The 26,456-nt window shown below is 45.0% G+C and overlaps 1 protein-coding gene across 1 annotated transcript in view; it reads left to right on the top strand.

Annotated features, from left to right (window-relative positions):
• Positions 1-26,456, top strand: part of DCHS2 (dachsous cadherin-related 2) — a 224,659-nt gene that overhangs the window by 167,680 nt on the left and 30,523 nt on the right. The window contains exons 13-16 of the mRNA XM_074993969.1: positions 7,822-8,679; positions 21,205-21,315; positions 23,872-24,083; positions 25,617-25,768. Of these exons, the coding sequence (XP_074850070.1) occupies positions 7,822-8,679; positions 21,205-21,315; positions 23,872-24,083; positions 25,617-25,768 (1,333 nt within the window). The remainder of the gene's footprint in view (positions 1-7,821; positions 8,680-21,204; positions 21,316-23,871; positions 24,084-25,616; positions 25,769-26,456) is intronic.

A 26,456-nucleotide genomic window follows, 5' to 3' on the forward strand; every position in this document is an offset into this window, starting at 1 on the left:
TGTATCACAGGGGGAGGGCTTGGTGCTAACAGCAGCGCAGCCCTGTCCGGAGATGGACTGCGGTGCCGGGCTTTTGATTTTGCCTTGCCCCTCCCCTGTGGGGCCGGCACCGCCCCCTTCCGTGCCGGGGATCTTGGCCCCGCTGTCAGCGCTGCGCTCGGCACCATCAGCTGCGGTGCTGCGCGGGTATCCTCCTCCGGTGCCTGCAGGCTCTGTGCCTGGCGCCCCTGCACCGTTGGTGCCGCGGGGGCCGGTGCCACCTGTGGCAGTGCCGCCGGGTCCAGCGCTTGCCTCGCTGACGTTCTAGGTGCCGCGCATGCCGGCTGTTGTATAAGTGGAGGCTAAGCCTCTGCCATGTGCACTGCCACGCTGCCGCTTACCTGAGTATGCGGCTGGGGGCTGTGTGGTCCGCTCGTCCTGCTCGCTGCAAACGCCAGCAAGGATCGAGCCAGGGAGAGTTTCCTCCGTTTCTGCACCTAGGGGGTCAGAGAAAACTGCCCTCCTCTTATGCAACCCAGAGGGCCCTTCTGGGTGAGGCTTCTCCAGCAAGTCTGGCTGGAGAGCCTTATCAACAAGAGCATTTTATGCCTCATCGCTCTGTCCTTCCTGGCCCTGGCTGTGAGCTTAGCACAGTGAGAACACTTCTGGGTAGCCTGTGATTCCCTCAGGCATCGGATGCATTCGCTATGCCCCACGGAGGCTGGCATAGCTTCACGGCATGACTCACGCTTTTTAAAACCTGAAGAGGCCATTGCAGTGAGTCCTTTACTGTTAATAGGGTACTTAGCACTTAATCCGTGCCTTTCCACCCCAAATAGGGATCACCGGCCTGCGGGACAGTGGGCAACCTAAATGGCCTTCACGTCCGCTCTTCTCTTCTCCGCTCCTCTTTTTTTTTTTGATATTCTCTTTGTCTTTGCTTTCTCTCTCTCTCTTTTTTTTTTTTTAATAACCAAAAACAACGAATGACACATAGAAAAAAACCACTATTTAATCTGACTCTGGCCTTAGCCTGAGTAGATTCCGTCTGCAGCCGATGGCGGTTGAGAAGGAACTGGCGGGGACCGGATCGTGCATGCGGCCAGGGGCGCGCGGGGAGGCAGCGCGCCGGCGCATGCGCAATCCAGGAGAAACTACTGGAGGATTTCCGATCTGTGGCGCCGGGCGAGCCCAACACCTATTGTGGAGCACCCACGGGGACACCGAAGAAGAATGACATTTTCAGTACTAATTCCTTTGGTCTGTCTTCAATCTTTCCATACTCCTCACTTGAGTTTTTACTAAATGTCAGGTTGTAGTGATGGTATCCCTCAGGAAAAAGGTAATCCAATCCATGTCTTCTCATGTCTGGATGATGGACTACTAAAGGCGTGCCCAGCTACCAAGTACTTGCTCACATACGCATAATGTCATGCTTACTTGGTCATCTGGGTATTAACCAAAACACCAAAAAGTCAACATTGGCTCCTACTCAGAAAATTTAGTTCACTGGAGCCCTACTAGACCACATGAGTTTGAATACTTTGTCAAACAGCTCTTTCCCTATAGTTCTCTGCTTTTGTTTTTCTGCAGTCTCAGCCTTCCACAACAGCTCACATGTGCCTTCAGCAACAGCTCACATGAGATTGTTAGGCCACATGTCTGCCTGTGCACAGGTAGTTCAGTTTTCAAGATTGAATATTTGTCCTCTTCAGCTGTGGCTCAGAATTGTTTATCATCCAGCCCTTCATCACCTGGATAGGTTAATGCTGGACAGCCTTGTATACATTGATATTTCAGGGGATTATATGTCAAGGCATTCCCTTTGCCTGACCTTTACCAATCAGGATTATTGTCACTGACATCTCCTAGTAAATTGGAGAGCATATTAGAGTAGAATGCCGTGACAATACAAAATGTGTATGTACATCTGATCCACAAAAAATGTCCACAGATATCTCTGGGTATAAAGCAGACACACTCATACTGATAGGGCTCTTCATCTGGGGTCACTAGAGGTTGAGGCTGTTTGGTCAGAGCAGGAGGCTTCAGTCCATATCAACGTCCTGGATCTTTGGAACATTTACAATGCCTATCTTGCTTTTCTAGGCTGCATCAAGGGTTCAGTAGTTCAGATGTTTACAAACAGATCAGCACAATGTGTTATGTGAACAGTCAAGGGGGGAGTGCACACCAGAGTGTTCTGCCAAGAGCCAATCAGGCTGTCGCAGTTGTGCACATTCCAATAGCCAGTCACTTGCCCGCGGTCTGGAATCAGCTCACAGACAATCTCAGCAGGAATTTTTCTCTTAATCACAAGGGGTGTGAAGCCAAATGTTCTGTGAGTCATCTTAGTAATTTGAGGTTTCCTGACAATGATCTGTTCAATATATGGGAAAACAGGGAATGTCATCTTCCCTGCTATCCAAAGGTTCTCAGTCCAGGCTTCTTGATCAATATCTTTCACCTGAACTGGCAATCAGCTGCTCTGTGCACTTTTTCTCCAATCACAATAATTCATCCTTAAGCTGAAAAGTAACAGAGAGGTAGCTGTGTTGCTCTGTATTCTAACAAAACAAACCAGCAATCATGGAACACTTCAAAGACTAACAAAAGAAATAATTAGTTGATTATGATATTTTCAGATCTGAAGAAGCAGCTCTGCTCCATGAAAGCTCATCACCTAATAAATTATTTTGTTAGTCTTTAAAGTGCTACTTGACTGCTGGTTTGTTTTCTTAAGGTGAAAGTGAATTGGGCCAAAATCATCCTCATTACTCTGGCATGGCTAAGGCAGATCTGATTTTTGGACCTTCTTTCATTGTCAGCTCAGTCTTCCAAATCTGAGCTCTCCAACCCTAGCAGTTCACACAGAATCATAGTCATACTTTGTATCCCATCCTCAGCTCCTTACATCTTACAGCTTGATTGCTCCCTGGATGAATGAGGAGGATGAGCCTTTTATTCAACAGGTCATAATCAGTAGTAGATAACTTTACCACGATGTCCTCTTCTGCAAAATAGAAGTGTTTTTCGGTTTGGTCCGTGGCCCGTGGATTTCAGCCCATGCTGACGTCTGTCTAGTTATCAGGGTTTGTGCTTAGTTCATTGGAAGTGCATCTAATGGTGATTTAAGTCATTTCAGAAAATCACAGAATTCTAGGCTGGAAGGAACCTCTGGAGGTCATCTGGTCTTGCCCCTTGCCTAAAGCACGATCAACCACAGCTAAATTATCCCAGCCATGACTATGTGAAGCCAGGACTTAAAAACCTCTAGGGATGGAAATTCCACTACCTGTCTCAGTAACGCATTCCAGTGCTTCACCACCCTCCTGCTAAAATAGTTTTTCCTAATATCCAACCTACGCCTCTTCTTCTGTGACTTCAGACCATTGCTGCTTGTTCTGCCATCTGTCACCATGAGAACAGTCTTTCTCCATCATCTTTAGAGCCACTTTCAGGAAGTTGAAGGCTGCTATCAAATTGCCCCTCAGTCTTCTCTTCTGCAAAGTAAGTAAACCCAAATCTCTCAGCCTTTCCTCATAGGTCGTGTGCTCCAGCCCCTTAATAATTTTTGTTGCCCTCCCATTGAAGGCTCTTTAGCGCATCCACATCCTTTCTATACTGGGGGGCCGAGAACTGGACGTAGTACTCCAGTTGTGGGCTCACCAGTGCTGAGTAGGGGGGAATAATAACTTCTCTAGATCTGCTGGAAATGCTTCTCCTAATGCACCCCAATGTGCTGTTAACCTTCTTGGCTACAAGCGTACATTTGTGACTCATATCCAGCCTCTCATTCACTGTAATCCCCAGGTCTTTTTCTCCTGCGCTGCTACTTAGCCAGCCTGTAACTGTGCTTGGGATTCTTCTGACCCAAGTGCATGCCTCTGCACTTCTCCTTGCTGAATCTCATCAAATTTCTTTTGGCCCAATCCTCCAATTTGTCTAGGGCACTCTGGACCCTATTCCTACCCTCCAGTGTATTTACCTGACCCGCTAGCTGAGTGTCATTTGCACATTTGCTGAGGGTGCAATCCATCCCCTCATCTTGGTCATTAATAATGAGGTTGAACAGTACTGGCCCTAGAATTAGTCCTTGAGCACTGCAGTTGAAATCGGCCGCCAACCAGATATTGCACCATTGACCACTACCCATTGTTCCTGTCCATCAAGCCAGCTTTCTATCCGTCATACAGTCCATGTATCCAATCCATACTTCCTTAACTTGTGGCAGACTGTATCAAAAGCTTTGCTAAGTCAAGGTATGTAACATCCCTTGACTTCCCCATGTCCACAGAGCCTGTTATCTCATCATAGAAGTTAATCAGATTGGTCAGGCATGACTTGCCCTTGGTGAGTCCATGTTGACTGCTCTTGATCACTTTCCCCTCTTCCAAGTGCTCCAAAATGGATTCCTTCAGGATCCCCTCCATGATTTTTCCAGGAACTAAGGTAAGGCTGACCAGTCCCTGGGTTGTCCTTCGTTCCTTTTTTAATCATGGACACTACATTTGCCTTTTTTCCAATCATCTGGGACCTCTCTCGATCTCCACAAGTTTTCAAAGATAATAGCCAAAGGCTCTGCCAATTCCCTCACTACCCTTGGATGTATTAAATCTAGATGCATGGATTTGTGTGCATCTGGCTTTTCTAAAGAGTTGTTAACCCATTCTTTTCTCCACTGAGGGCTTCCCACCTACTTCAAATACTGCATTGCCTAGTGCTGTAGTCAGGCAGCTGACCTTGTCCGTGAAGACTGAGGTCAAAAAAGCACTGAGTACTTCAGCCTTTCCCACATCATCTGTCACCAGGTACCTCCCTCATCCAATAATACTGCCAGTTCTCCTGAACTCCTTTTCCTTTCATATTAGCTTCCCTAGGGATCTGCCCATCAGTTCTCTTAGGGAGTCAAAGTCTGCTCTTCTGAAATTAAGGGTCTTTATTTTAGTGCTCGCCTGTTTTCCTTTTATTAGAATTCTGAAATCTACCATCTCATGATCTCTGCAGCCCAGGTTACCACCCGCTTCTGTTTCTCCTACTATTTCTTCCCTGTGTGTAAGCAGCAGGTCAAGCTACACACGGGCCCTGGTTGGTTCCTTCAGCCCTTGTATCAGGAAGTTATTCCCAGCATTCTCCAAAAGCTTCCTCGTTTATCTGTGCTGCTGTATTGGTCTCCCAACAAATGTCTGGGTGATAAAAGTGTCCCATGAGAACCAAGGCCTGTGATTTGGAAGCTTCTCTTAGTTGTCTGAAGAAATCCTCGTCTGCCTTATCTACCCAATCTGCTGGCCTATGGCAGACACCATACACAACATTGCCTCTGTTGCTTCTGCTTCTAAGCTTAACCCAAAGATACTCAACTGGCGTTTCATCCTCCATATACTGGAGCTCGGAGCAATCATATTGCTTTCCCACATAAATAGCAACTCCTCCTCCTTTTCTCCCCTGCCTGTCCTTCCGGAACAGTTTATACCCTTCCATGACAGTGTTCCAGTTGTGTGAGTCATCCCACTAAGTCTCCATTAGTCCAGTAACCTCATACTACTTTGACTGTGCCAGTGCCTCTAATTCTTTCTCTTTGTTTCCCAGGCTTCTTGCATTTGTGTACAAACACCTTAGATAATTAGGCTATTGGTCTACTTTTTCCTTTCAAGTGAGTGGTCCTCCTTTGTTGTACCTTCTTCCTTCCCCACTTATCTGAGAGCTTGTATCACCATTCCTCAACAAACCTAGATTCCATCATTTCTGGGAGACGTGTGTTTTCCAGTGCCATGGTGGTGAGATTCTTGAAATGAGTCCTTTTCTCCATTTACCAGTGGAACCCTAACTTGGTCATAGTGGCTCAGATGGGACTTACAGTCAAGACTCTCAGTTCTTGCCCCTTTCTTCTCAAATGTCAAAAACTGATGTTCCTCATGGCAGTAACTTCTACAAGAAGAGTGAGTTTCAGGGTTTGATGTCAGAGCCTCTTTATACAGTTAGCTAGGAGCAAAGTGATATTGTGGACACTTCCAAAATTTGAGTCTAAAGTGTTCTCTCCATTTCATTTAAATCAGGTAATATATTTACCTGAGGTTTATTCTTTCCTAAGCCACGTTCATCTCCAGAGGAGCAGTGTCTTCATACGTTGAATATCAGACAATGTCAGACCTTTTATTTGAACCGGACTACATCTTAAATGTTTGTGCCACATCCAGCCCATGTGAAGGGACAGGCAGTCTCCCCACAGACAGTTTCTAAGTAGATAACTTACAAACCTGCATATGAAACAGCTTTGGCTATGTATACCATGGGTATGAGCTCATTTTATGACACTTCAGGAGTTTTTTTCAGTAATATTTCAATATTGTATATTTGCAGGTTTTCTGTGTGGTCTTTGATATGTATATTTGTGAACCGTTATGCTACTCCCATGGCATCCATATCTGATGCAGACTTTGGTAAGGCAGTCCTGTGGTCCTTTTATGTTGAACCCCATCTCCTGTGATTTCTGATCCTGTAAGTCACCTAAGTGGTATACATAGCTCCATCTATTCAAAGAAGAGAGGGCATGGTGACTGTTCTTCAAGATGTGATGCTAACGTATATTCCATAATCCATCCGCTTGGTATTGAAGTTTAGGCTCTGAGCAGTAGGTGTAAAGAAGCTGAGTGAGGTCAGGGAAGAACCTTCTCACGTTAGCCAGGCAAAGGGTTATGGCCCCAAAATGTGAGCATCACCCCTTCTATGGGTACTGATAGGCAAAATTCTCTGGCTCTGGTACTTTGGGTACACGCATCTCAGTAGTATGCATGCCTCTATCACATCAAAAAAAACCAGAGTGATTTTAAGTAACTGTTTCATTTTAGATTAACTAATGCCTTTTCAGTCTTTTTATAATTCTCTTTTTATACACACCTCATATCAAATAAGTGACCCAATCTAATTCTTCTTTCACTTTTTAAAGACCTGTGGACAGATACCCACTTCACATTCCAAATGGTGGAAGTTTCTTTCACCCACCAAAAAGCCTTCAGCCAGTTTTCCATGTTAGTTGCCAAGTCGTCCCCAAGTGCACCATGCCAAGAAACTCCAACACAACCCTTGTCCTAACTCTTAAAAATCCTCCTGAACTGCTCTCATCTCAAAAATGGCAAGAGGCTGTTTGCTTTGATTTATGGTCCTCAGTAGTATTTGAAACATAAATTGATGTCAGTATGGTTAAATGTTGATTATTCCTGCTTTTTTTCCCTCTATGTAGAATGGGCTACAGAGTCAACTTTGATATATATATGCTTTTAATTTGAAAATTATCTTGATCCATTACAACATAGTTATTCCAGTCACTTCAATGATTGTAATTCTTTCTAAAATTGATTGCTTCAGATATTTAATAGTAGCTTTAAAGATGAAAAAATAGAAAAGACCTCATTACAATTCACTTCTAAGGGACAGCTTTGTAGACGAGAGCAAGGGGGCAAATAACCACATTTGTTGTCAGCAGTGCTTTATGGGTTTCTGGAATTTGTAGCCAAGGTTGGGAAGAGTTCACTTTGTGCAGCAGCATAGTTGCACTAGATTTTATAAGGTGTGTTGATTTGGGAAAAAAGACATGCATCTGGCACAATAGCTGCTCTGTGAAAGGATGTGACATTCTGGATTTACTGTCACTGCCACCCACTGATTTAAATGAAGTGCAGGTTTTAATTTTTACAAAAGGAAGAAAATATGCCAAAGGCACACGAGTGTACCAGCTGTACTAGCAATAGGATCATGTTATTACAATTAACACAATGGTACTAGCAAAGAGTTTTTCCAAATGGGAATTGTTTATGATAGCTTTATTTTTAATATATTTTAAAGGTGGAAATATTGGAGAATACTTCACACTAAATGACACGTCGGGAGAACTCTTGGCCGTTCGCAGCTTAGACAGGGAGGATGTCCTGAACTTTACCCTCATCGTTGAATGTCATGACCTGGGCAGCCCACCAAGAAGATCCAAAACACAGCTACGGATTACAGTCCTAGATGAAAACGACAACAGCCCTATTTTTGCAAAGAGGAGCTATCAGACCTCTGTAAGAGAAGACCTTGAAGAAGGATCTGTAGTCCTTGAGCTCTTTGCTTCAGATGAAGATGATGGACTGAATGGTGAAATTGTGTATTCACTGATTGATGACACTCTTGGAGCATTTACTGTTAACAGTACAACTGGCACTATTGTTACTACAAAAGCACTAGACCGGGAAACCAAATCTCAATATGCATTTAGAGCTGTGGCAAGTGACTGTAGCATCCAAGGCCCAAGAAGCACTACAGTTAATATTTTTGTGTACATTGACGATGTCAATGACAATAGTCCGGTTTTTCTACAGAGCCCTTTCAGAGTTTATGTGCCTCCTCAAACATCTGTAAGTCAGATAGTAGCCACTGTGAGAGCTGAGGATATGGATCTTGGGCTAAATGGTGTTCTGGGTTTTAGTTTTGCAGGGCCTGAAACTATGTTTCATATTGACATCAAGACAGGAGAGATTTATCTGCAAGAGCCATTTCCTTCCGAAGATTTCAGTACCCATCTGCTGGTATTGGCTTCAGATCAAGGTGTGCCAGCTAGGACAGCCACAGCTCTATTGGCCGTTTCTACAAAGGAACAAGAAGAGGTGATGTCATTCAGTCAGAATTTGTATGATGTAACAATACCTGAAAACAGTGAAGCAGGTGGGTATCAAACCCTTCAACTCGTGGCTGATGGTCGCAAAAGTCTTAACCTCTTGGGTATTATTGAAGATGAAGCACGTAGAGAGCCTTTTCACAACATGCACTGTTAGGGTAAAAGTGGAACTGGCTCATAGGCAAACAGTATGTTAAAGGGAAAAAATTTCTCCCTTGCCAGTGCACCATGGCCCAATGGGACACATAATGTGCTGTCTCAGAGGTGTAATTGGGCTTCTGGCCCCTGCATGCATGCATCAAAGTGCCAGTCCTGGTAGGTAGGATGCTCCTTTTTCAAAGAGAAGAAGGGGATCCTACACTGGGTGTTCTTCACTTACCTGGACAACCCTTGAGCAGCTAAGCTCTGTAAGGGCAGAGTGGCTGTGCATCTCCTTGGAATAAAGGCAAACTTTGTCTGTGTGTGTGCTTGTGCAGGTGTGTGTACCCAAATGAGACTGATTACATAATATATAACTAATAGTTCACTTAAAAGCAGGGAAAGCTCAGATAGAGTGGAACTCCACAAATGTCTGTTGCAATGCATGATTTTTAGCTTTAGAAAAATCTCTAGTGTACTGTAACTGCATTCAGAGATTTTCCAACACTTTCCTCACATTTTAAACTTGCTAAAAGAATGTGTAGAAGTAGGTGGGAAATAAACAGATGCTTCAGTGCATTCTTATTTAACAAGATATTGTGAAATTGGTAGATTTATGCAAGGGGCAAGTAGTATATAGAAGCCTGTATTGTTGAAGTCCCCTACAAAGGCCAGATCACTTCAGCAACAGATATGCTTTTGTGATCCTTCATGTGCCTAATTACAGACTCTTTGATGGGATAGGTTAGGCAACCTAGCCCGAAATTATGGAAGTTCCCCAAGGAATTTTGGTACGAGAATACTAACTATTGCAAACATAAATAGGAGTAAAGTTAAGTTGCTTTGATTAAAGTAAGTTTATGGAAACTTTTGGGTAAACCAGAAGAGTCCAGCCAGAAAGTTTACTGTATAGAAAGAAAAATGTATGGGATAGAAGAGCCAATTCTTTCATGCATTCTTTTATGATATGTTCTTACCAAGTAGGAGTTCTGTTTCTGTAATAAATATTGTAATATTTTATGTGATTTAAATAAATACAAAAGCATAGTAACTTAATTTTACTTGTAGGGAAACGTTATAGCTATAATTAAACTCTCTAAAGGGGGTGGGTAGTATCTTTTGATGGGGGGGCATTCATAAGTGGTCAAGGGTTACACTTTCTTTGGAGGGGCTGTGTGATGGAGCTTTGGTACATAAGGGAGCTCGGGGTAGGAGACTGGGGTGCAGGAGAGTGTGTGAGGTCTGAGAGGGTTCTGACTTGGGGAAGGAGATTGGATGCAAGATGGAGTGCAGGGTCTGGGAGGGAATTGACCTGGGAGTGGTGCCCTGAGGCAGGAGGGAGTGGTGCACTGGGGCAGAGATTTAGGGTGTGGGAGGAGGGGGAGTGCCAAATGCAGGGTGTGTAGGAGGCACTTACCTTAGACATGTACCAGTCTGCAACCCAGTGGGACCCGCAGGCAGACTTCTGCCTTCTGCAGTCTCAGGCTGCTCAAAGCAGCCAACTATTCGGCCATATGCCTCTGCACCACACACCCATGGGAGTGGGGCGACTTCGCTTTCTTCCTCTACCCCCAGCACAATCCATTAGTTTCCAGACAATGGGAGCAGCAAGGATTGTGCTGGGGGCAAGGGCAGTGTGCAAGGTCTCTCCTTTCCCCCCAGCAAGTGGTGCACAGCCCCTAGAGGCAAAGGGCCCCAGCACTAGGCTGCTTTGAACAGCCTGGGTCAGTGGCAGGCAGGGAGCCTTCCTGAGGTACCTAGTCAGCTGCAGGACAGATCCAAAGGGTTGGTGGGATGGATCTTTTCTGTCCCTTCTCTAAAAGGTTGAGTTTTCAAGTTGCAGTTCTGATTCTGGAACCCTTACTCCTTATGTAAATAATACTCTCCCACCCACGCCCAGGGAAATATGTACACTATGAAATTCAATATTAGTGTAATCAGAATTGACGTTTTCCCCATAATCTTAGTCTTATAATCTTTTGAACCAGGCAGTGTCAGAACTTCACGGTAGCCAGACAAGAATCAAAGCAATATAAACAAAGAAGGCCAAAAGCTAATGTCCTTGCTCATTATTTATGTAGACAAACATCTTAGTTAAGAACCTCAGGACTTCAACTGAAGTATTTGGCCCCAAATTTTGTGGCCTTGATATTATTCCCCAAATATAGTCTTGCACAATATTAAATATTAAATATTTTATATAGTGCATCACAACAGGAAATTTTAGAAGTCAGCCAATAAAAAATCAAGTCAATGAACCCTTTACTTAAAGTGGAAGAAACCTTTTCATTGTTCGGTCTGGGTGTCAGATTCACCAACAGAGCATAGTCACAGCTGCTGTTTCTGCAGGATTTTCATTTATTTGAATTTTTATTACATATAAGGTATCTGAAAGTTACCTTTTTATTCTCTGCAGTCAAAGAATTTTCTAGACATTATCCACTCAAGAAATCAATCAAACAGAAAGGCAAGGGCAGGGCAAAATTAGAGTCAAAAGGGACATCCCTGTTGCAAGTTTACTGATTACAGAAGAGGGGGAAAAGAGAAAAAAATGGGAATATATTCTGGCTTCATGAATAAATAGAGGTGCCCCAGTGATATGGACTGTAGCAGGGGCCAGGGGTGTGGGTGAGAAAGAGAAAAAGATGGGGCAGAAAATGGCCCAGGAGTTTCTGTTTTGCCTCCTGTTCTTTAGAAAAAGCACAATACTATACAAACTGTCACATTCCAGTGTATTTCTGGTACCTGGCTGTTTAATGTAGGTTGAAATGTTCCAACATAATATTAGGATGCTTCTTATTTAACAGGCAGTGCACAGACATTCTAAATTAAGGCTCTTGCTGCAATCTTGCTTTATGCTTGACTGCTGTGGAAGTTCCAGGCAGAGTTGGATATTGTGTCCTTTATTTGAGGCAGTACCTGTGCACAATGAACAGAGTTCAGTAAGTTTGATAGAGGCTCTGAGATAGGTAGGGACTGATTTTTTTTATTGAGCTTTGCCTTATTAGGGACTTCAAGATTTGGACTCATCAGTTTAAGATATGAAAAAGCACTGTCCAAAATGAAAATGAACTGTATGAAAACTGCAATACAGGTTGAAATGCTCTTGTCCAGGAACATCCTTCCTCTGACAGGACCATGGATGTTGCTAGACCAGAGAGTGACAGCTGTGCTGTGCCGAAGTGAAGCCCTGCTGGCAGCCTGCTCTAGGGAGCCAGGCTGGGGAGCCCCGCCATGCGGACAACATCCATGGTTGTCATCCTGGACCTCAGATGTTGCTGGACCAGAGAGGTTCAGCCTGTACAGAAATGACAGCCTGTACAGACATTTCTTTCCTCTACATCAAAAGGTATAAACAGTTTTAAAAGGATTTAATAAACGTAGTCTTGGCTGAACATTTGTAGATCCAGAGCAGGATTTTACTGACCCAGTAACTTTTAAAAACAAGGTATCAAATGGTAACACCAAGGCAATGTTTTTTTCGTGGCATTTTTTTTCTTTTCTCTTTCCAAAAATCAGTAATAGGATGTTTTGAGCATGAAATGTAGGGACTTGTCTTCAGACTCTGATGTTTTTCTTCTTATTCAGTCAAGCTTGCCATAAACAGTGGTAAATGCTGGCTGCTGAATTGAATAACAATTGTACTGGTGTGAAAATGGGACCAGCTCTCCATATTATCCAAAAAGGGCCTGTGCTTAATTTCTGCATACAACAGTGCACTTCTCAGTTGCACATTTTACCTTACACACGTGCAAATCATATTTCTGTTTTGTAATTGGCCCTACACATATCCTAAGTAAAACAAAAAAGCAGTAAAGTAGCACTTTAAAGACTAACAAGATAATTTATTAGGTGAGCTCACCAATTTTAATGGAGTGGGCCATTCTGTTAATGACTTAAGAGTTTGTGTCTTATTGGCTATGTCTACACGTGAAGCCAACATCGAAATAGCTTATTTCGATGTAGCAACATTGAAATAGGCTATTTCGATGAGTAACGTCTACACGTCCTCCAGGGCTGGCAACATCGATGTTCAACTTCGACGTTGCGCGGCACCACATCGAAATAGGCGGTGCGAGGGAACGTCTACACGCCAAAGTAGCACATATCGAAATAAGGGTGCCAGGCACAGCTGCAGACAGGGTCACAGGGCGGACTCAACAGCAAGCCGCTCCCTTAAAGGGCCCCTCCCAGACACAGTTGCACTAAACAACACAAGATACACAGAGCCTACAACTGGTTGCAGACCCTGTGCCTGCAGCATGGATCCCCAGCCTCCGCAGTAGCAGCCAGAAGCCCTGGGCTAAGGGCTGCTGCCCACGGTGACCATAGAGCCCCGCAGGGGCTGGAGAGAGAGCATCTCTCAACCCCTCAGCTGATGGCCGCCATGGCGGACCCCGCTATTTCGAAGTTGTGGGACACGCAACGACTACACGGTCCCTACTTTGACGTTGAACGTCGAAGTAGGGCGCTATTCCTATTCCCTCATGGGCTTAGCGACTTCAACGTCTCACCGCCTAACGTCGAAGTTAACTTCTAAATAGCGCCCGGCGCGTGTAGCCGTGATGGGCGCTATTTCGAAGTTAGTGCCACTACTTCGAAGTAGCGTGCATGTGTAGACACGGCTATTGAAGAAGAATTTTCACACTACTTTGGAAGGAGAAGCTGCTGAACTCTCTCTTATATTGAAATTCAACACATTAACACGTGGTTGGAACCGGAATGCGAATTTTCTAGGTCATTATAAGGACTCTTTTGCATACTTGGCTTAAGCTAATTCTTGACTCCCCATCCCCACCCCACCCCTCTAGTCTCTGATTTGCTCACCTGGATAATTTTTTTTCTGATTTGTCAACCTTGATTACTATTTTTCGTTCTCTATGCCTTAAATATTGAGTCTGTTCTCATATGGCTATGGTCTGAAGAAGTGGGTCTGTCCCACGAAAGCTCACCTAATAAATTATTTTGTTAGTCTTTAAAATGCTACTTTCTTCTTCGAGTGTCCCCGTGGGTGCTCCACAATAGGTGTCGGGCTCGCCCGGCGCCGCAGATCGGATCTTCCAAGCAGTTTCTGCCGGACCGCGCATGCGCCGGTGCGCGCCACTCCCCCGCACGCTCCCGGCCACGTGCGCGATCCGGTCCCCGCCAGTTCCTCTTAACCGCCGTCGGCTGCAGACGGAATCCGAACTAGGCTAAGGCCAAGTAGCGTACTCAATGACTTTAACTGTTTTTCTTTAAAGTTTTTTTCAAGTACTTAGGCTACTGCAAGTTAGCCGGTTGTTATTTTTCAAAAAAAAAAAAAAACAAAAAAACAACAAACAAATTACATGCGGGACAGCTTCAATCCAGTCCCAGTAACAAGCGCCGGAGGCCAGGAGCATAGGGCCATCAGCCCTCCTGCTGCGGCAGGCCATCAGAAGGGGAAAACAGCACAGAGAAGGTGCTAAGTACCCGTTTTAACAACTGAAAGACTCAACAACAATGTCCTCTTCAGGATTTAAAAAATGTGAGTCCTGCCGAGAGGCGATGCCAGCGTCTGATGGGCACAGTCTATGCATAAGGTGCCTTGGGGAGTCCCATGTTGCACAGAAATGCTCCTTCTGTGCTAAATTAACAGCCAGAGCAAGGAGAGACATGGAGATGCGGCTTAAAATGCTGCTTTTCGACAAGGCCCTCCAGCCAGACGTGCCAGAGCGGCCGCAGCAGGAGGGACCCTCCGGGGCCCATAAAAGGAAAGCTGCCTCCCTCACCCCATCAGCGCAAAAACGGAGGAAAGTCTCCCCAGCCCGATCCCTGCCGGCAGCAACAGCGAGCGGGACGGGAGGAGCGAGCAGCCCCCAGCCGCAGCAACAGCTGATCGGCGGCGGCACGGAGAGCCACGTGGAAGCGGCTCAGCCTCCGATAATCAGCCAGCCACCCCGCACCGCAGGCAGGGCGGCGGCTAAACGAGCGCTGGTACCGGCGGCACCGCAAGCAGCGGCACCGACCCCCGGGGAACTGGCGGTGCAGAGAGCGCAGGCACGCAGCCTGCAGGCACCGGAGGACACCGCACATGCGGCACCACCCTCGAGCGTGCCGAGCACGGTGCGGACGGGGCCGGGATCCCCTGTACGTCAGGAGGCGGAGTTACCTCCTCAAGGGAGGGGGAAGGCTGCACACAAGAGGAGGCATTGCAGCCCCTCTCCGCACAGGGCTGTGGAGTTGCTTTCTCACAGCCCTCCGCTTATGTTGCAGACTCCAACCAGAAGGCAGGGGTCCCCCCAGCCTACCCGGAGCCCCCTTCTCCATTTTTGCAACCAGCCTCACCCTGGCTGGGACCACCTTCACCCTTCCTGGGGTTTGAACCGCTGGACTATTATGCAAAATCGCTCTCTCCAGTGTCTCGACGATCTCCCTCCCCCAGACGCACAGGGTATGCACCAAGGGAGTGGTCTAGGTCACCTTCCCAAGAACAGTGCCTATACTGCCATGGTCGCCCCTACCACGCGGGGCATAGACACCATCGGCAATCTACTAGGGAAAGATCCCCACAGACGATCTCGTACCCCCGAGGGCAATCGCGACCGGGGACAGAGACTCAAGCATCTCAGGGGGGACTGGTTATGGAACCCCGAGATTTTCCCTCGCAAACCTCTGGTGAGAGGGTGTACCATCACCAGCAGGAACCGGAAGGGTCCAGAGAGACGTACCCCAGCAGTTCCTCGCTCTCCTCTCCGGACGAGGCTACGGCCCCGGGGGACGTCCATCCTCCGGACGATCTCAAACAGTTTCAAGAGCTGTTTAAGAGGGTGGCCTTCACGCAAGGCATCCAGACAGCAGAGGTGCAAGAGAAACACCATAAGCTCCTCAAAAATTTGAGACCTCCGGCCTCCTCCAGAGTAGCAATACTGCTTGATGAAGCGATCTTAGAGTCCGCCACTACGATATGGCAGACCCCTGCGACTATTCCGCCTGTCCAAAAGAGAGCGGATAAGAAATACTTCGTGCCGGCGAAGGGCATGGAGTTCCTGTTCAGCCACCCACAGCCAAATTCCTTGGTGGTGGAGTCGTCGCAACAAAGATCAAAGACATCTCAATTCAGGACAGGGGGAACAGACAAAGATGCCAAGAAGCTAGAGCTGTTCGGCAGAAAGGTCTACTCCTCCTCCACCTTAACGTTGCGAATGGCAAATTACGCAGCGCACTTAGCGAACCATAATTTCGACAACTATTCCAGGTTAATCTCCCTCATGGACTCGCTTCCAGAGGACAAAAAGCCGGTGCTCAAGGCCATCGTGCAAGAAGGCTACGCGGCCTCGAGGACGGGAGTTCAGATCGCCCTGGACGTTGCGGACACAGCAGCACGTTCCACAGCAACGGCAGTGGTGATGCGAAGGGAGTCCTGGCTCCAGACTTCGGGTATACCGAGGGATCTGCAGGCAAAGATAGTTGACCTTCCCTTCGACTCGCAGAAGCTGTTTGCTGAATCAACTGACTCGGTCCTTCATTCCAGTAAAGATTCAAGAGCCACACTCAGGACCCTGGGGATTTACACCCCTCCTTACACAAAGAAAAGGTACTACCCTCAACAAAGACGGTACCAGTACCAGCAACAGCACCCCCAGTACCACAGGGGTTACGAGCAAGGGCGACATCAACAGCACCAGCAGTACAGAACTCCCAGGCGACGTTCACAACAGAGCCGTGCGTCCTCGGGGCGGGGCCAAAGGCCACAAGTTTGACATACAGATCCGGGGCTGCGCCATCACTACCATCGCACAAGGTCATCCGAAGCGACTATTCCACCATTGCCTCCGACCATTCTACGACCAGTGGCAAAGGATCACCACAGACAAATGGGTGCTGGAGATCATAGCCACGGGGTACGCCATCCCCTTCTAGTCGCTCCCACCGTCACGACCTCCGCCCAAGCCCCACCTCCAGGAGGCCTCCCATGTAGCGAGGCTCAGGCAGGAGGTGGACCATCTCATGCTCATAGGGGCAGTGGAAAGAGTGCCGGAGCAACTGCAAGGGAAAGGGTTCTACTCCAGGTACTTCCTTACGGAGAAAAAGACAGGAGGCTGGAGGCCCATCTTAGACCTTCGCGGCCTCAACCGGTACCTGCGCAAGCAACGTTTTCGGATGATCACAATCACCTCCATCCTTACAGCACTGGACGATGGAGACTGGTTCGCAGCCCTCGATTTACAAGACGCGTACTTCCACATAACTATCCATCCGGCTCACCGGCGATTGCTCCATTTCATGGTAGGCAACGAACACTTCCAATACAAGGTCCTACCGTTTGGCCTCTCCTCGGCCCCCAGAGTCTGCACCAAGACCTTGGCAGTGGTGTCAGCCTACCTGCACAGACAGGGGGTATTTATTTTCCCGTATCTGGACGACTGCCTGCTCAAAGGGGCCTCGAAGGGGGAGGTTCTGCTCATGATACGCGTCACAGCAAACATGTTCTCTTCACTCGGCCTGGTTATCAATCTGGCAAAATCAAAAATAGACCCCACACAGGACATAGAGTTCATAGGGGCTCGCATAAACTCGGTTACAGCGAGAGTATATCTACCAGAGGCTCGCTTTCGGGCCATCGGCTACCTCGTGCAGGTCATCACCTTCAGCCCTACGGTGCCGGTCTTGACGTGCTTACAGCTGCTGGGCCACATGGCAGCGGCGACGTTCGTAGTACAGAACGCCAGGTTACACATGCGCAGCATGCAGCACTGGCTGGCGAGCGTATACAAACTGGCAGTACACACCGTTCACAGGGTGGTGTCGCCCACATCGGGGGTGCGCAAATCCCTGCAATGGTGGGTAAACCCCAGGAACTTGCTAACGGGTACCCTTCCACCAGCCGCAGATATCGGTTTTTCTCACTACAGATGCCTCCCTCATAGGGTGGGGAGCTCACATGGGCGAAGAGGTGACTCAGGGACTGTGGTCACCCACGGAACAGTCACTACACATAAATATACTGGAGCTCAGAGCAGTGTTCAATGCCTGCAGACACTTTCGAGACCATATACAAGGCAAAGTCGTCGGGATCAGTACAGACAATACCTCCACCATGTTTTATATAAACAGGCAAGGAGGAGCTCGATCCCGTGCCTTATGCGCGGAAGCAATCCGCTTATGGAACTGGTGCATCGCCAACAATATACTCTTGAAAGCCTCATACTTGCCAGGTGCGCACAATGTGAAGGCAGACCAGCTGAGCAGGTGTTTTGCACTCACACACGAGTGGCAGATCCGTCCCGATCTGATACGGCCGATCTTCCACGCATGGGGTTTTCCCCAGATAGACCTGTTTGCCACTCCGCACAACAAGAAGTGCCCACGATTCTGCTCCAGGGCAGGACTGGGATGGGGGTCCCTGGGGGACGCGTTCGCGATCCCATGGAGGGGCCCCCTGCTTTATGCGTTTCCTTCCACAGTGCTGATCCACAAAGTCTTGCAGAAAGCCAGGAGGGAAAGGGCCCGGATGATCCTGGTAGTCCCAACGTGGGATTGACAACAATGGTTCCCCATACTCCTGCGCATGTCGGACCGTCCACCGATGCCTCTTCCGGTGGCGCCGGATCTGCTCACGCAAGCCCAGGGGTCCATAGTGCACCCGCACCCCCAAAGCCTGCGACTGCAAGCGTGGTTAATCCATGGCTCGGCTCCCTAGAGAGCACATGCACAGTGGAAGTACAGCAAGTCCTAGAAAGTAGCAGGAGGACTTCCACCAGGAAGACCTACAAGCAGAAATGGACTCGCTTCATGGCTTGGTGTTCTACCAAACAGCTGGCCCCCCTTTTGGTGCCTATACCTACAATACTAGAGTATTTACTGGACCTCAAGAGAGGAGGACTCTCGCTATCCTCGTTGAAGGTCCACCTTGCCGCCATCTCGGCGTTCAGACACGAGGAGGAAGGGCACATGGTGTTCGCCCACCCTATGGTTACCAGGTTCCTCAAAGGGTTGGTAAACCTATACCCCCCTCGGAAACCGATTCCACCTTCGTGGAACTTGGACCTGGTGCTTACCACGCTAATGGGACCACCGTTCGAGCCCTTGGCCACGGTCCCCCTCCGCCTCCTTACAATAAAGACGACCTTTCTTCTTGCAATTACGTCAGCTCGTAGGGTGAGCGAGCTCGCGGCAGTCATGGCAACGCCACCCTGCACTGTTTTTTCCAAGGAGGCGGTAACCATACGGCTGCATCCAGCCTTTGTTCCCAAAGTTTCTTCCGAGTTTCACATTAACGAACCTATTGTTCTACCCTCGTTTTATCCAAAGCCTCATAACTCCAACGAAGAGGCACGCCTACACCTCCTGGACGTGAGGAGGGCGCTAGCCTTCTACGTAGACAGGACCAAGTCCTTCCGGAAAACGGATAGACTCCTAGTCTCCCTCGCTCCCAAGTCGAAAGGAGAAGGTCTCTCCTCGCAGAGAATCTCAAAGCACATTGTATCCTGCATAAAAATGTGCTACGAGCTCAAAAAGACTCCTTTATCGGCCACTCCCAGGGCTCATTCCACTAGGGCGGTGGCGGCATCAACAGCCTTTTTCAAGGGCGTTGCGTTAAAAGACATTTGCAGAGCGGCGACCTGGTCATCCTACGACACCTTCGCCAAACATTACGCCCTTCACAGGGTATTCCAAGAGGATACCCGTCTCTCTACAGCGATCCTCTCGGGGACAAGCTGCACATAATCCGATTACCCACGTCCTATCTTGGGTTACTGCTGGGTAGTCACCTATTGTGGAGCACCCACGGGGACACTCGAAGACGAAAGAGAAGTTACTCACCGTAGTAACGGTGGTTCTTCGAGATGTGTCCCCGTGGGTGCTCCACTACCCGCCCATCCTCCCCACTTCGGATCTCTGTTAGTGTTTTGCAGGGGCACCCGAGGCGGTTGGTCGAGGAACTGGCGGGGACCGGATCGCGCACATGGCCAGGAGCGCGCAAGGGAGCGGCGCGCGCCGGCGCATGCGTGGTCCGGCAGAAACTGCTTGGAAGATCCGATCTGCGGCGCCGGGCAAGCCCGACACCTATTGTGGAGCACCCACGGGGACACATCTCGAAGAACCACCGTTACTACGGTGAGTAACTTCTCTTTACTGCTTTTTTGTTTTGATAGTATATAGACTAACACAGCTTTTTCTCTTGTTACTAATCTATATCCTAAGTACTGCAGAAGTTTCATGTCATCGCATACATATTTCCCACACAAGTATCTTTGGTTTCTGCTACCAGGCTTGAGAGTAAATAACTAACCAGTTCAGATAATAATTCCATTGCATGTGAAATTTATTATTAAAGGTAAATCATAGTACTTTGATGGCACAGTCCCATCCCAAATCTAAGACATTTAAGTTAACAGCATGTCTCCTGTAACATCATAAACTAATGTAAGCTCATAATACCATTTCGAAGAGGCCAAGTTATAAAGTAACCAGATTCCATCACAGTTGGTTAAAATCAATTGTCCTATGATACATGACTTCATAACTGGCTTGAAAAGAACAACCATTTGGAAATCGTGACATATGTTTTTTAACTTTGTCTCAGTATATGTTAAGAATGATACTTCTGATCAGGATAACAATTAGTTTTACATTTGTTTTCTGTTCCTACTGAAAACATTTTTATTTCACGGCTTTTATGTGCTGTATCAGATCAGTACTGTTTTCATCAAATTTAAGATTCTTCATGAACAATAGAATGCTCATATTTCCTTTTATACTAACAATTTACAGTATATCTGTGTGCAATATGTTATGGCACTAAAAGCTGTTGTGATTTGTATTCAGATTATGTCTACTTAAGACTGATTTATTCATTTAGAGTTAAAGCATCCACAATTATAAATCTCTGAGTCACAATATGTAAGTGAACAAAAAATAAATAATCCTTTCTCAGTTGCTCATGCTTAGCAACCACATAAAAGCACCTCTTCCCTCTCTCCTGCCCCAAAGTGTTTTTGACAGGAGTGTAAAATGACTAAATGTGGAGAAACTTCAGTAGGAAAGATCTATGCGAAGCCTTGAATGCAGCCTGAGATAGATTCCTACAGACAGCATGGGGGAAATAAAATCTAGCTATCAATCCAGTGAAGGTGTGACTTTGTAATAGGGAGTGAGGATCAACAATTGTTGATTGTTAGGGCATGCTGCAAAGTCCATAATTTTGCCTAAGCAACAAAATATGTTGGGTCACAATGCAGGTGATTGTTGATCATGCTAATGCAGTTGGTGGGAAACTTTCTTTCCATCAGGTTGTAATGTGGGTGGAGTTGTGCTGAGTGTTGGTTGCTGGCTTTGTTTTAGTTATATGCTATGTTAAATAATGCAAAACGTGGCAGGTAGACAGCTTTGCATGCGTTGTTATTAATCACAGTAAATCTGTAAGTAATTAAATTGACATTTCAAAATTGATTCTGTTATTGTTTTCATAGGCACTTCACTTTTGACTGTAGAAGCTTATGATCATAATTTAATGGGAAAACACATAAAATACAAGATATTCAGTGACAGTGAAGACATTTTCTCCATTCACCCCATAACAGGTAAATTAATGTATTTAAATTTGTTTTAGAAACATGTATTTGGATAACCATTACAGTTAGGATTGCTTTTGTGCCTAAACTGTCTCATTAGTTGGTGTTACCAAAAAACTAAATAAAATAAGTAATAGGCAGTATTTTCTAACAAACTTGTCACAAAAACCTCTTTAAAATACTTCTGTTCTTCTTTGAATAGATGCAGTCGTGCATTTCACTTAGAGGTGTTTGTGTGCCCAGTGCATCAAAGTCAGAGAATTAGGCTAGGAATGGCCATAGGGGGTGGTAATCATGTCTCATGGTCACAGCCCCTTCTCTGGCTGTATGAGGCAGTGCCACCTTGACCTGCCTCAGTTCTTTCTTACATCCCATGGCAAGAATCTCCTTGATCATGGGGAGTAGCACTCCTCACCACATTGTAAGGTGAGATCATCAGGCAGATCATTCTTCCCTGTGTGGAGCCTGTTGAGTTGCCTCTTCTGGGTCCACCTGTCTATGAGTAGGAGTCAGCCTTGGTACAGTTACCCAACTGTTTTTCATTCCTAGATGATTGGGCACTGCTTGGCTCTTGTTTTTCAGTATCTAAGGTTCTTCTCTGAGTGCATGTAAGAAGGAATTGAGGGGGCACAGGTTTGTCTTGGTCGTATATATTGGCACTATGTGCATGTGGCACCAGAACTACCTTCAGCAATACCATGGAGGGAAAAATTTCCAGCAACTGTACTCAGAGTGCACATGCACCTACAATGGAGTAGACATGTGCAGCACATCTTGAAGAACAACAGTTGTTGAAATGTTAGCAACCATTGTATTTAAAGACCTGTTAGGATTTTTGCAGCATGCTTCCCTTGGCATTCAGAAAAAGTTCCTGGAGAACAGCCATAAATTGTTAGATTATTTTGCAGCCTCGTGCTTCTGGAAGAGCCTTTTCTGTCAACAACGTGCTCCTAGAGACTGCAAAGGTTCTTTTGAACATACCAGCTGCAGTACTGTGAAGGGTATGGAAAAGCCACTTTATCCTAATGTAGAAATTTGAGAGATTTTACTCCCATTTGGCACAAAATTCTCTGGTCTTAATCTCAGTGAATAACAACGCTCAGTAGGTCACATTTAATTCCACTGCAGAGGAAAAGGATTCAGAAAGGATGGATTTAATAGTCAGGAATATTATACCTCCTCCTCAAAGAATCATAGTTATGTAAGTGCTGGTTACTCTGGTCACTTACTTGTAAAATCTGCCAAATCAGGAACCAATTATCATGGCCTAAGCAGAATTTCCATCATTCCCTTAAACAAATGGATGCTACAACATTTTAATAAAAGTTAATGCAGGTGTTTTCTCCAAGAAACCATATATGGATCTGTTCCAAAGACTATTTATTTCAGTGGATAAAGTTCCCTTGAATTCAGCAACCATTGTATCAGATCCTGAGAGAGAAAAATGAATGTCCAAGTTGACAGAAAGACAAGGTGGGAAAGGGTAGTGCGTTTTATTGGACCAACCTCTGCTGGTGACGGAGACATGTTTTCAAGCTTTTTTGTATGTCTATGAAACGAACTACTGCTCAAAGTTTCCTGTTTGATGTTACACAGCTATTTTTGTTAGACCTATGATAAACAAAGCAAGCGGCTGAGATTATATTAAGCACGTGTGAACTCTTTAGAAAGTTTTCATCTTATTTATCATGGAATGACTATATTGCAGCAAACAGTGGGATAAGGCAAAAATGGGGAAAAAGGTTTCTATATTTTTTTAACATGCAAAAAGAGTAATATGTTAAAATTACCAAATGCAGTATGCATTTAATTTTGATTTAAGAACTTTTCTGTTTTAAATAATACCCATTGACTATTAAGATCTTATTTCCTTATCACTAACTGCGTACAAGTATCTTTAATTTAGTTAAACCTCAAGCACGTGTTTAATCATCAGTTATTGTGTCAACATTCAACTTTCCACTTTTAGTGTATATTAAATAAACATTTTGGAAATTTTTGCAATGCATTATTAAAAATGAACTTTCATAATAAGAAATATAGAGCTAGTGGTGTAACCCAAGCAAATTAGGTGACTATAGTCACCGAGAAATCTCAGTGTTTTCCACCTACATTGCCTTTCGAAAAGGTTTTATTTTCAAGTGACCACCCTGAAATGAAATGGATGTTCAGCACCTTTGAAAATCAGGCCATTTCCATAGCCTAACTACTTAGAAGACTACCATTAATCACCCTTGTTTGAAATATATGTAGATATATATATAGGGGATTTGTATAAATACAGTCAGTAAAAAGTTCCCTGTTTTCAATGGTTACAGTTCCTTTATAATTTCATGAACTGTTTAATAAAAGAAGCCCACATCTGTGAGGTTATCTCAGATCTACATTTGTGTTATAGTGTCCTCATTTAGTCAAAGAAATATTTTCCTTTCCATGCTTTTGTTGGATATATTGAACAGCTGTTGTTTTATTTAATGCACAGGCTGTTTCCTCACTTTCAACAGTTTATTTTTCTTAAATATGTGTGTAATCTGTCCTTTGAATTATTTTTGGAAAATAAAACAGGTGAACTCACAGTGAAAGAGCCAAAATTTCTTGACCATGAAGTCAAGAGTAAAGCACATCTCACAGTTTTGGCTGAAAATGGCTTGAATTCAGCATTTTGTGGAGTGACAGTTTGGATAGAAGATGTGAATGATAATACACCTAAATTTGAGCAAAGCTCTTACAAAACATCAGTGTGGGAAGGCCAAATCTACAATACATATGTCATGCAGGTAATGGGAAATACATACTTACAAGCCTGTTTCTGCAGCTGAAATTAAGAATAGCCAAACTAAGGCACCAGTCTACCAGAGTATTTACTGGGCTTTCTCCCTGTGCAGGATGCATACATCTTCTTGAATGTTGCTACATCCTTGCCTGAAAACCTAAAATATATCATTATTTTGCCTGCATTGTAGCTCAAAGTCCAGTTCAGTTTTTAACAAATTAAGCCAATGTCCTCTAGCTTCTGACTGATTGTGGGAACAGAAACTAAATTCAGTTTATCTTGCTGTCTCCCTGTGTTTCTAACAAAAAGCAATTTTTGCTTTTGAAGGGCAATCAGAGAATGATTATTCAAGGCTTGTTCATGGTTTCAGAGTAGATAGATTCTTGCTTCCAGCAGTGTACTTAGGGTTTGCTACTTTAAATTGAAGCCATTTAGCTCCATTCAGGAGTAAAATCCTCTTGTCAGATCTAAGCATGTGATTTTAAGTGTGTTGGTGAAAGAGTAGGTCATCTTGTTGTAGGTGTGAAAATGCTCCTTCCTCTGAACATGTCTGTTCTCAAAAACTATTTCCAGCTGTTCATACAATGTATCCATGGTGGAGGAAAAGAGGGACATCATTTGGCCTAGAAAAGAACAATTTTGTCCATGAACCCTCTCCAATTTCTCCCCTTACTAGTTAGATGAGATTGAAGGTCATGCTAGGAAGTTAAAATGTTCCACCCCTGCAAATAAATAAATAAATATAATGCAACAACTGTCCTGGATGTGAAGCCACTAGGAAGATGGATAAACATACAAGTATTTATTGAAATATGTCTACTAATGGGGAAAAATCACATAGCAATCAAAGTATCTGGAATAATCTGTTTCCTGTGAGTTTAGCAACAATGTATCTGTCTTATGCTCAACAGTAGGAAAAGGAACTAGTGGAGACTCTTCAGGGAGGCTACAGAAATGTTGTCTATCTTGAGAATACTGAACTGGTGCCAAACATTGGTCACTCAGCTAGTTTTATGTTCTATTTCTGCTCCTTTTGCATTATTCTTAATTTCTTTAAACGGTAATTCATAGTGGCCTACAGAATAGTATCATAACCATTAATAATTATTATGTCATTTGTTTGTAATAGCATTTAAGGTCTCCTGACAAGGGCTCAGGACTACCTTGTGCTTATAACTATACACACATAACATATTGGCAGTGTCCTAATAGCAGCATAGAAATAATCATATGCACAACAAGAAATCAACCCAACCACTTTGTGCTTTATTGTTTGAAATTCCAATTCTGAAGCAGAATGTTTTAATCCAAGAAAATGGAGTTGTTTTGTTTTGTAAAAATATTTCCATTCTTAGAGGCTTTGGTAACTTTCCCTGGGCTCGTATACAAAATTTGGGGCCTAAATCATTTGGATGCCCTTTTAATCTGTGTGGCCAAAATGGACCTATATAGAGAGAAATAGAAATATGTGATGTAACAGTTCGCTTTTTGAAACCGCTGTTTGAAATCTCAGATTAAGCATGGATTTTCTTTCCAGATTTTTGCAACCGACCTTGACAGTGGGTTAAATGGAGAAATTGAGTATTCCATTTTATCTGGTAATGAAAACAAATCATTCCTGATTGATTCAACATGGGGGATTTTAGCAACTAATGCAATCCTGAATCGTGAAGACATTTCATCATACAGGTTGTGTACAGCGTCTGCATAACATATATATTGTTGCTAATTGTGTTTAAGTGAAGTTGATATTGTTCATGCTGTCTGACTTAGAGATCCTGCTGCTGTGGTATTGGGTCATTTACTGCGTTAACTCAATAGCAATAGTGAATGCCATCATGGAGTCTGGTACTTCTGTTTTTTGGAGGAAAAACATAACCTTGTTATATCAGGTACAGCACACGCTGACACCAAAGTACAATAGATCTTTCAAGATACACTGTTCATAGTGACATATAACCATGTGCACAGGGTCAGGAATTGAATGTCAAAGTAGCTAATTCAGAATTACTTTTTTCTGCTGTTCAGCCCTGTGCACATTCTTTTTTTAAAGGAAGCCATTTTTAACACAAAAGAAGAAGAGGTTTAAGAGCCATTGATGGTACTTTCTTTTATAGAATGGCAGATGTGGTTTCAGTGGTCACTGAGCTCATTTTTTGTGTCCTTTCTAATTTTCAATCTAGCTATAAATATAAAGGTTAACAAGAAAACATTCTACCATTGCATTAAAAGGAAGAGGAAGACCAAGGATGGATTAGGGCCATTACTGAATGAAGAGTGCAAAACAATAACAGATAATGGGGAAATATCAGGGGTGCTTAATAACTTCTTTGTTTTGGTTTTCACCGTGAATGTTGATGGTGATTGAATGCCTAAC

This window comes from Carettochelys insculpta, chromosome 4 (genome assembly GCF_033958435.1).
Source record: "Carettochelys insculpta isolate YL-2023 chromosome 4, ASM3395843v1, whole genome shotgun sequence".
NCBI lineage: Eukaryota > Metazoa > Chordata > Testudines > Carettochelyidae > Carettochelys > Carettochelys insculpta.